At 32.9% G+C, this 11,191-nt stretch overlaps 1 protein-coding gene across 1 annotated transcript; it reads right to left on the bottom strand.

Annotated features, from left to right (window-relative positions):
• Positions 1-2,026: 2,026 nt before the first annotated feature.
• LOC127872152 (uncharacterized) lies at positions 2,027-9,493 on the bottom strand. The gene is made up of 10 exons (XM_052415481.1): positions 9,387-9,493; positions 7,953-8,279; positions 6,499-6,780; positions 5,821-6,129; positions 4,841-5,110; positions 4,443-4,556; positions 3,650-3,689; positions 3,155-3,210; positions 2,807-2,901; positions 2,027-2,627 (listed from the first exon to the last, which is right to left on the bottom strand). Exons 1-10 carry the CDS (start codon positions 9,433-9,435, stop codon positions 2,451-2,453), a joined length of 1,719 nt encoding a protein of 572 aa, XP_052271441.1. The 5' UTR covers positions 9,436-9,493; the 3' UTR covers positions 2,027-2,450.
• Between the last annotated feature and the right edge of the window lie 1,698 nt (positions 9,494-11,191).

The following is an 11,191-nucleotide window of genomic DNA, read 5'->3' as shown; positions in this document are numbered from 1 at the left end:
AATAAAAGATCACAGGGACTTGGCAAATACGCAAACCGGTGAAACTTTCTGGTTTTGTATAAAAACAAAACTTCTTTGTTCCACTATCCTAGCAACCACCTAGTTACTAATAAAGGCGCTATAAAGCGCGAAGCGCGACGCGTATTATTAATTGTAATAATGAGTCTTTGATAAAGGAAGCAGCCGCTTATCTATGAGGAGCACCATCACAACACCCCAGTCTCATTACTATCAAGTCCTCCTACAGGTGTTTTTTTTAAGAACCACATATAGAAGGCCGCAGGCCTGCCCCGTATCTTGCCAGTGGTATGGACCCTTTGGTATGGACATTTAACCCCGCTCACTATCCAGCGTTTAAACTTCCGGATTTACATTTAAACAGATAGCTTATTAATATCTTAGTACGAAGGTGATTTTTCAAGCGGTTCCGTAGTATAGTGAATACACGTCGCTTCACATGGGAGAGGCCCAAGGTTCGAGCCCCAGTAGAATCAAATTATTTTATTTGTGTTCTTTGTTAACTTTTTGTTTTGATGTAGATATTTTAGTCTAAATACATATGCTGTTTTATTGTAACCATTTTTTGTTTTTATTATGCCTATGAAATATATGTGTGAGAGGTTGGGGGGGGGGGGTCGTAAACACATTTAAACTTTTACAGTGTTTTTATATCAATGAGTACTCAACCCCTATCGTAAATGAGCAACGTAAGAATAAGTTCAGAATAATCTCCCTTTGAAGATGAGAAAAATATGAAATTACGCTTACAAGATGAAGTAGATTTTTTGAAATCTACACAGTTCTGTTCCATTAATGAAAACTGCACACGGATGCCAGAAAAAAAAGGAAACCGATGTAAATAAAATGAACTATGAAATATTTGGGAGTTACAGCACAAAATCATAGATAATGGTTACTTAGGGGTTATAACACACAATCATAGAGAATGGTTATACCAGTATCTTTTTCTATTTTGTTTAAAATAATCGGCCAATATATTAATATTTACAGTAGAAAAAAATCGTTCCATGTAACATAATTGAGTGCCTTTTACACTGAAATTCCCGACGCCCCTTGATGCTTTGCATCAATACTTATCTTGTATTATAGTAAGACAACATTATTTTTATTAAATAACACATCATGCAGGACAATCAGTACTTTTCGTAGAGGGTAGCCATGGTCCGTTGCTGTCAAAACATTCAATATATTGAATATTTATCGAGTTATATCAAAGTGGGTGGAGATATTATTTAGAAATAGAACTTGAACAAGATATCGCTTTAGCAAATTTAATGTATGACTATAAAAAAATTGAAAATGCATATTTTACATTATGATTATTAAAGCATGTGACTGTGAATGTTGATAATTTAAATATGTAGTTTGTTTTGTCGGATAACGGTGTGTGCACATACTCACAAACAGACATACAGACGGGCCTACTTTCCTGATGAATACTTACTAAGACAGCTCTCATGCATATATACTCATGATTTAAAAAACTGAATTTATTGATAACTGTACTATTACTTTAAAGCGGGTATATACGATTTTGTCAAATATTTATGAATTTATATAAAATGTGTAAAAAACGTATTATATATATATTTCAATATAAATTAAAATAAAAGTTAAGAAAAACATGTGTCGAAAAATGCGAAATAAGCCAGATATTTAATTCTGAAATTGAAAACGGCTGTACAGCCGAATTCGCCAGCATGTATATCATACATGTACGATGTGAATCTAAACTTAGTTTAACGGTTTATTTGAATTCCTGCAACGATATCTATTCATACGACACACGAACACTAACTCCAATCCTAATACAAAGACGAATGCTTCGGTTATTATAGGAAAATATGTACGTCACAATCGGCTCGGGCCGCTAATTTGTCTTTGCTGCATTTTATGAAATTCGGCTTTAATGTATAATTTTTCTTGCCTATTTTGTGTAATTGTAACATATTCTATCAATATATTACAATTAAACACATATAAAAACCGTATATACTCGCTTTAATCAAACAGCATATACGTACAGATTTATGATCGCAATCTTCACCAAACGCATTTGTCTGTGTGATCACGCATACAAAAATTAAAAAAGATCAACTCTAATAGAATACCATCATCAACAAACGTATATACACATGTTTTCATTACATTTAACAATAAAATACGAACTAGCAGACACAAAAACATTCATACCACAAATCCCTTTAGCATCGATGGTACAAACGTTGTACGTACTGATACAGGTTTGTTAGTCAGTAATGAATTATCTCAAACCCAGTTCTCAGTGGACACGCAGCAATTTTGTTTGTTTGTTTTATTTATTTATACAGACATTTTCATCAGGTATAATAGTAGTCTCTGTACTGAATGAGCGCTTAGTAATTTGTCCTCTTATATTATTATACCCACATACATTTTCTGCTTATGCATTATGTATTAGCACAGACTTTTTCATCTGGTATATTGGCGTTGAGTTCTCGTACGCTCGTGTATTCAGTAGGCACGTACTTGTTTGTTTTTTTAATCATTTTCTGCTTTGTTTCGAGAAAGATGATGTCAATATCGGCGTAAACAAGTTCAGGTTTACTAGGACCGGCAACCGGAGCCTTGAAATAAATATATATAAAGTGATAGTTTATGGTGCTCATTACAGGGACATATGTAAACAAATATTGTTCATATACAATGTATTAACTACTTTTCATTGCTTTTACTGTTATTTTACATCTTATATGAACGTATTTGGAAAGGCGACTCAAATATATTTACGATCAATGGCATGTACCTCTCGACGGGTCGTGTAAGCAACTTTAATATTGGAATACGTGTTTGCGGTTGCTTCCATAACTTCATTTGACTCATCTTGAGCAGCTTTATGTGCTGATAAATAAGAAACAATGACAATGTAAATTGAAATAGTTGTTATGAAATGTAAAAATTAGTAATACAACTTCCATTTATATTTACTAATCATTTTCATACGAATTTGAACAATACTACCTTGAAGTATATTAAGACGAATTTGAATGGGTAAATATGATATTTTAATAAAATAAAAATATTCAGCATCGATTGTGATAATCACGTTTTTTCTCATCCAAGAACTGTTAACATGATTAAAACATAATTTAACCTGTTGTCGCTGGTAGATCATCATGTGGTGTAGTGTTTCCACAAACAACCTTTACACTATAACATAAAACAATATGACATACAAGAAAACCAACACCATAACTTACATGAAAACCTTTAAAATACATAACATAGTTTGGAAACTAATATGATTCATAGTATAAATAAACGGGCCAATTATAGCAGACCTACATTAACGATGATAATATAAGTTCAAATATAATATATTGAAATAAATAAGATGAATAATTGCTTGTTTTATAGTAATATTTGCATACTGATATTGACTGCAAAACAAATAAAACGGAATAACGTACAGCACATGAAATTAAGGTCGTCGTATATTTCCCCATTTAAAAGCTCTGCGCATTTGTAAATGTAACGTCCCGCTTATACCTCTAGTAAAATAATAAACTTATATTTGAAAAATACAGTGTTGCCAACAATCAAACGTGCACATTTAAGATTTGTTGAAATAATATGTTCAATGACTCACGGAATCACTTTCGGAATCAATTCTTTGCGTCTTTTAAATTCTGAAAGATATGAAAATCTGTCGTTAAATTTGTATTGTGCCACTTTGAGACATACACGTTATGTCTTCTATAGCGTTTTCACAAACGTGACTACAACACTCGTAACGGTTGACACAAGCATGGCAATTTTATTAAAGGCATACAACTCAGGAATTAGTGGATCACTGCTCTTGAACATCTAGTAATGCACATCTGCAGTTCAATCGTCTGAGAAATGTATACATATGCCACTTCTCAAATTTAAAAGTGTGTATATGGAAGTCATGTAAATGGCTATTGTAAAGGCAACATGCCTTAGGAAAAGTGGATCATTTTTCGTAAAATTGTGTCTTACTCATCTCACATTATTTGCGGACTACCCGAACAAGGCTCAAAATACCCACACGCTTTGGGGGTGTAAACAAAAAACCAAGGTACTTAAAAGACATGCATTGCTAAGTTCCAACAGAAAAGTTAAACTTTGAAGAGAACTGCATTTCACATTTATTTATATATAGCGCTTTAAGTATATACTCACTCGCTATTCTGATTAAACGTACGAAATGATACATTCAACTTTCAGTAATTTTCCCCCTTCATCTTTTGTTTGATAGACAGGTTAAATTATCATTACTTTAATCAATAAAAGCCAGGCACATACCCTCCCAGACATTTGCAATCTAGCAATCTGTCAAAGTATCCATAACGCATGATTTATAATATTTAATAAAAAAAGTGTTTCACGTCATTTATGTGCGAAATGAAAATATTTACCCCTGATGAAGAAAACACCTATCACTGTGGATACGAACATCACAGAAACCCCTACTCCGATCATAACGGACTTCAGCAGGTTCGAAACCTCTGTGGTATTGTGTGTGTCTTTTCCTGCCAACCAGAGTAGGTTGCATGTTAACAAGAAGTATGCAATATTAATACACAATTTCGATGCAGTGTTTTATTATCAGAAATAGTTTCGAATGCGCATAGATCAAATTATTCAAATTTTCTTTAAAAAGGTCGACTGACTCGACAAGTTTCTTTTTGGCATTTAACATTTGAATATATATTAACTGTGTCTTAGTATTGGCCAATATGTTAACTCGTAATGAGGTGAAAATATGGGCTCTAGACAAGAAGCTTTCATTGTGAGGCTTCAAAAAATGATTTACCTTTTAAATCGTCTTGAATGGTGATTGTCTGGCGTGCCGTTCCAATCAAGTTTGAAGCCGTGCATTCATATTCTGACGATTTGATAGCAGACTTTGATATTTTTACGTTACACTCAGTGGTGTTCAGACACTCAATGATTGCAATGTTTTGCCCAGGTCTTCTTAGAGAGATGTTGGCAAGTGGATTGCCTCTTACGAAACACGTTATGCAAACATCCTCAGAGTTTCCACATGTCTGGTTCACATACACGCTTCGAATTGCCGGTCGGTCTGCAATAAACGACATGCCGATTTCAGGCAATCAGTTTGTATAATTTTTAATTAATGTAACATCTATGCATCATACTATCATAACGACATGTACCTAACATTTAAAGTGTTGGATCAGAAAGATAATGAATTGATTTTAAGTCGTATAGATGTTGTGCAATCTATAATTTCATAAAATGAAATAAACTTTTTTCCAAAGTCTCGAAATAAGACAAACTGTTATCCATATAATAAGAATACTCTTTTGCATTATGACATATTGTATAATATGCTATTTAAAATAATTAAGCACTCGTGTTGATATTTTTTTTAAGTTTCCATTTTCCGTTAATATAACAAAAACAATGTGCATATAGGTTGCTATTTCAGACAACATGAGTCAGCATATTGTTATTTTGCTCGGTAGAGATATTAATTTCTTGGATCATGTCAACATCCAGGGTCGGACCGAACAATATGGGGCCCAAGAGCTCGTTTACAAATCATTTGATCATCATTCCTGATTTAACGATAACATTTTTATCTTTATATTTATGTTAACGACGTTTGTCTATTATAAAGGATGTGCTTGAGTTCTCTGAATTTGAGACCCAAATCTAGCCTACCATATTTCTATTCGAGACACAATTTAAGAGAACAAAATCAATAAACAATATAAAAATCGGAAATGAAACGAAGGACAACATATCAATAATAAAATACATAGTTACATTTATAATTCACTGTTGCGCTCGTCGATTCCTCAAATACGTATTTACCGTCTAAATTTCTGACTAACAACCTGCAAGTAATGTTCTTATTGTCCCACGTTCTGTTCGCCCCTTCCAAGGTGGCTACACTTGTGTATGTTCTAGTGTTCTCCTCAAACACGTCATGCTGAGACACGCCAGTGATGTTCTCGCCTTCCAAGTACATTTCTAGCATCGGTGGTGGTCTTCCTCTTTGAGCGATACAAGTTATGTTCACTTGGCTGTCTTCCAGTAATTCTGGTACAAACAGCGTGAAGTCTTTCGGTGGTACTGTAAATGAGAATACTATCTTTGATGTTTAAATGTTTGTTTAATTTACCATACTAAATGAATAGATTAATGTTATATGTATCTGTGTTAATTACAAACGCTGGAAAATCGTATGACAAAATATAGTTTAAATGCATGTGTAGCGAACGACTATTTAGACGCAAATTGTTATTTTAGTTTAAGAATCGGAATGTGCACGAATTCATAATCAATGTTATAAATGAAAACATCTCTTTCAACCGCAATGGCTGTGCCAACAGTTTCACATGTTTTGTATTTTTAAATTCCTCATGTCATATGAGAGTTACATGTATATAGTTTAATAATTATGTGAAAGATCATTCAATTGCTGTTGGTATAGCTACTAACTGTAAACGTAAACGAATGCAGACGTATTAAAAACCGCGTTGTTGTCATAGGTTGCTAAACATAAGGCTTTTATCTGATGGTCTTCCTCCTTGATAGGGTCGTATGATATATATGTGTTAAAGCCGTCAACGAGTGTTCTTTGCAGTTGTACACTTCTGTTGCCAATCCACAGGCTGACATAAGTGCCAGATGTAATACATGTTATTGTGTCTCCGGGTTTGACACAGAGGCAGTCAGTACAGTTATGCACTGTGCAGAGAGGACCGAGTACAGGTCTGTCGCCTGAAAGAACAATAATTTATTTGGTCATTATTAAACGATGTTCAAATGTAATGCAAGTTTTAAGTTAATAACGGAAAAGCACAAATGAAAAATATTCATACGAAACATTATGAGTGCTTTTCAAATGATATCAATTTAAAGAAATATTAATAAATAAAGGGGAGAATTGTGGAAATAGGACCGATATTATGTTTATAATTACAATGTTCATGCCAAGCAGCATCGAACAAAATAGACATTTGTTGATTATTTATCGGATTATTTAAAGCTTGTTGGTCTAGTCATTGATGAATTATATTTCCCATCAAGCTATTGTGATCTGTGTGTGTCATAAATGCTTAACATGGAAGTAAATAAATAAACCAAACAAACATTCGTGCAAATTGTGTACATTCTAACAATGCGTTTTCAGATAAGATCTTTTTAATAAATTGCCGACAGCTCTGAACATCAAATCGGCCAACAATGCCTCACATTTAATTCGCCGTTTGTTTTAAAGAAAAATGTTTCGTGTTCGATACTTGTTTATTTTTTAACTGTCTTAATTAACATACCATTTATTGCTGGCATTTAAAAAAAACTGTTGGTTTTGCATCACAAACGCAGTAAAATACGCTTTTCGTAAAATAACTCTTGAAAAGGAAAACACTGATCGGATGTTAAGGAATAGTTATGGACGCACCATGTTCCAAATAACCCAGCCAAGTGTTGTCTTAATTGTTGTCTACTCTTAACAATATTATTAAATTCTCATAATGAAAAAAAGAAGAATATATACAAATATTATATTCCTAATCCGAATTCGATATTTATCAAAATTATGCAATATTTAGAATACGGATATTTCCGCATATAAATGTAAAGTATAAACTAAGTAAGAGTTCATCTCGCTGTGGCCTCTCATTCAGCACTTGCAACACACGTATTTCTGCAGAATATATCAGGAACTATTTTGTTTTGTTTTAAAGTATCATAGGATCCAAGATTTAACATACACAATACGAAATAACAAGAACCAGATTCTATTTTTTTTAGAAAGTTCAGGAGCGTTCAGATGTAGGTATTTGTGAAAACTGTATTGATTGTACACTCATTAAGTCAATTAATTTTGAGTAAATAAAAATTATATAGCAAAATGAAACGCAACTATGTTTCGAGTCAGTGAAGCCAACCTTGAAATTTTAGAAGGACGTAGTTCGACACGTTCTTATTGCAGTCAACGTGAAGCAAAGCCTTTTCCCAGCTTCTGTTCACACTCGCTCTATCTATCTCAATAATCTTCATCCCGTTGTATTCGAACCTGCTATATCCACTGTTTATTGTCTGTAGCGTTGTCTCGCCATCAAACATTATGTTCAATGCGCAGTCAGCGAACTGCTCCAATGTGAGCGGCTGTGTTAGATTGAGCTGCAACGTGATATTCCTCCCAATGATGGTTGGCTTTAAAACTGACAGATGACCAAAAACAGTTGCGGACGCATAAAATGGCAGTGCTATAACTGAAACATATTTAAAGCACCATTGCTACTCAAAATCAACAAATATTTCGTACAATATTTCGTCAAAAAAAGTTAATCAATTAAAAGTCAATGTTCCTTATGGCCATTGCCGAAATTTCAACTCCAGATGTGGTCTGATAAAATAGATGTTTGTAGGTACAAAATGCTCGTTTTTGTTATTGATTTGCATATTTAATTCCAATTTAATTTCCCGCAACGAAATCTTTTCATACGACACATGAACACTAACATGGTACCATTTTAGTGTTCATTTGTCGTATGAATAGATATATTCGCGGGAAATTAAAATGGAATTAATTGAGTCAAGAATAAATGAAAACGAGCATTTTGTATCTACACAAATCTATGTAATCATACGACATCTAGCGTTGAATTTGTGGCTTTTGCTATAACGAACACTGATTGTTTAGGTGTTAACTTTATTGTACGAAATACTTATCGAAATGTTGATTTTGAGCATTATATAGAAGCTTTAAGTAAAATATTGGTAAATTGATACTCACGAGGCGTCTGTAGTATAGCAAATCACGTCGCCGTCCGAAAAGAAACCTAACTACATGTCAGATAATAGCACTCTCCGTTTAATAAATTGAAATAGGTGTCTACAGAAACCAAATCAATATAACGTGCTTGCAAAAACTAATAAAAATTTGATTTTCACAAATAGACAAAAAACAAACCATGGATTTGATATTGATGCAAACCAGTACCGAACGAACATACACTTTAAAAAAAAATAAAATGATATATAACATCAGATTATATACGAAATAACAATTAAAATAGCATTAATGGCCCATAATTTACATTTCCTGTTTTCCATATTTGTATCCTTTTTTCTATATCGACTCAAATATGTTTTAGTGATAGCGTTTTTAGAAAAAAAATCAATATAATAAACGTATTACAATGATTGTGATATTAAATCAACATATTTAATTTGGTATTTTTGTTTGTTTCTGTAGTATTGATATGCTACAAATTTATAATAAAATAGAACTAGTAAGCTCCCGTTTATCAGTATTCACAACAAATATATTGTAATGCATTTCTTTTGTAACAAACTTGTAGTAAAACAAACACTACCTTGAAGCAGCAGTAAAATCCATAATTGAAAATGTTGCTTTTGAATCATGTTAAGAAAAGAGACAGCAACACAATTTGTTCTCTGTAAATGATATTTCTTTGTAAACCAAAAGAAGGAAGTTTAATTTGAAAATTTTAAGGGAGATCAAAATATTTCTTCAAGAACAATCAGTAGTTAACTACATATTTTCCGTTTTTTATTGTATCCCAAATGAGCTGCAACTGCTATACCTAATTGTCTACTTAATAACTCATGTAGAAGGCATTGTTATACAAAAGTGAAATTTCTAACGCATTAATAACAGCTTCATACAAAATGCCGCAAGAAATGAAACACATTGTTTCATCAAAAGTTAACAAAATTATATAATAAAGAATTATGTTTAAATGATACTTTACCTTTTTATAAGATAAATGGAATTGGACTATAAAATAAATATCATAGTTTCCTTTAAAGAAATATTTAGTCACAGGTTTGAATAGACAAATCATGTTGTGGTGGTCCAAACACATTGAAATTTCGGGGTCTTCTAATAATACTATTGTATCATACACTGGTTTACAACATTGGTACACATTTGAGTGAATAAATATCATATTTCGCAAATGAACAATTCTTTACATGTGGTCATCAACATATCAAATGACTTATAATTTGTGAGTGGTTTAATAAATTAAACATTTCACAATTTAAATTATGCATGAAATATTTCACCCGGACATACTTTCGATAATCCATCTGATAATCCATCCATTGCTAGTAGTATTGGCTCGTTTTCCGATTCTATGGAGCCCGGTGATGCTCATAATACAACTGTTACACCTAGTGAACATGAAAATCCTACAATGACCATTTTGATTGATATACAAAAAAAAATGCAAAGAACTTAACAGAAAATGAAATAAGTTGGAGACATCTGTTGATGGTTTAAAAAAGGAAAACAAAAAACTACAAGAACAAAACCACAATCTCACGGAAACAGTGAATTCGCTAGCTACAAATGTGTCAGAGCTTGAATTAACATCAAAACGGTCTTTCTATAAACTGGATCAGCTCGAGGGTCAATCAAGACGTCAAAATCTGAACTTTGTCAATATTGAGGAATCAAGATATGAAACATGGGACGAATCGGAAACAAAAGTACGAAATTATATAAAAAGTGAGCTTAAACTAGATGAATCGGCAATAAGTATTGAACGCGCCCACCGTCTTCCAGGGAAAAATTATCCACGTCCAGTTATTGTTAAATTCTCCTTCTTTAATGATAAGGAACGCGTTATTAAACGATATCGAGAGCAAAGGAAATCCGACCGGGAAAACGAAACCAGTGATGCTACTTTCAATGAGGCATCTGCGACCGATACCGGAAGTAGAAAACGTGTTCGTGTGAGTGAGGACTTTCCCGAGCGGGTCCGGAAGGCTAGATCCTCTCTTATTCCATTCTTAAAAGAATCACTTGAAGCTTGAAAGAATGCCTATCTGCGTTTTGATAAACTTATCGTTAATGGAAACAGCTATGTGTTCGACGAAAATAAAAATCGTCCAGTCCCATCATTTAAATAGGTTGCCGGCTGACGCTCTTGTGATAACATTATTGTTAGCAATGACTTATATTCAAATGAAAATAACACTGACTTTACTGTGAACGATTTTGATTGTCAGCGTAATTCATCGACGAGTTTAAATGACAGCATTAAAAAAAAAATAATGATTACAAAAATGATTCAACAAATTGTTTTCATAACAACATTTCTTCTGTGAAATCTTATCTTAATATTTGTACGTGGAACATTGGGGGTCTTTT

The sequence above is a fragment of the Dreissena polymorpha genome, chromosome 3 (genome assembly GCF_020536995.1).
Source record: "Dreissena polymorpha isolate Duluth1 chromosome 3, UMN_Dpol_1.0, whole genome shotgun sequence".
NCBI classification, from domain to species: domain Eukaryota; kingdom Metazoa; phylum Mollusca; class Bivalvia; order Myida; family Dreissenidae; genus Dreissena; species Dreissena polymorpha.
This window is presented reverse-complemented; position numbering and strand designations above follow the sequence as displayed.

Excerpts from the sequence above, each read along its gene's own strand:
- LOC127872152 (XM_052415481.1), bottom strand. The coding sequence starts at position 9,435 with ATGATTCAAAAGCAACATTTTCAATTATGGATTTTACTGCTGCTTCAA. Across the intron at positions 5,111-5,820 it reads CGCAACAGTGAATTATAAAT|ACCGACCGGCAATTCGAAGC; the intron begins GTAACTATGTAT and ends CGTTTATTGCAG. Across the intron at positions 4,557-4,840 it reads CATTCAAGACGATTTAAAAG|GAAAAGACACACACAATACC; the intron begins GTAAATCATTTT and ends TCTGGTTGGCAG.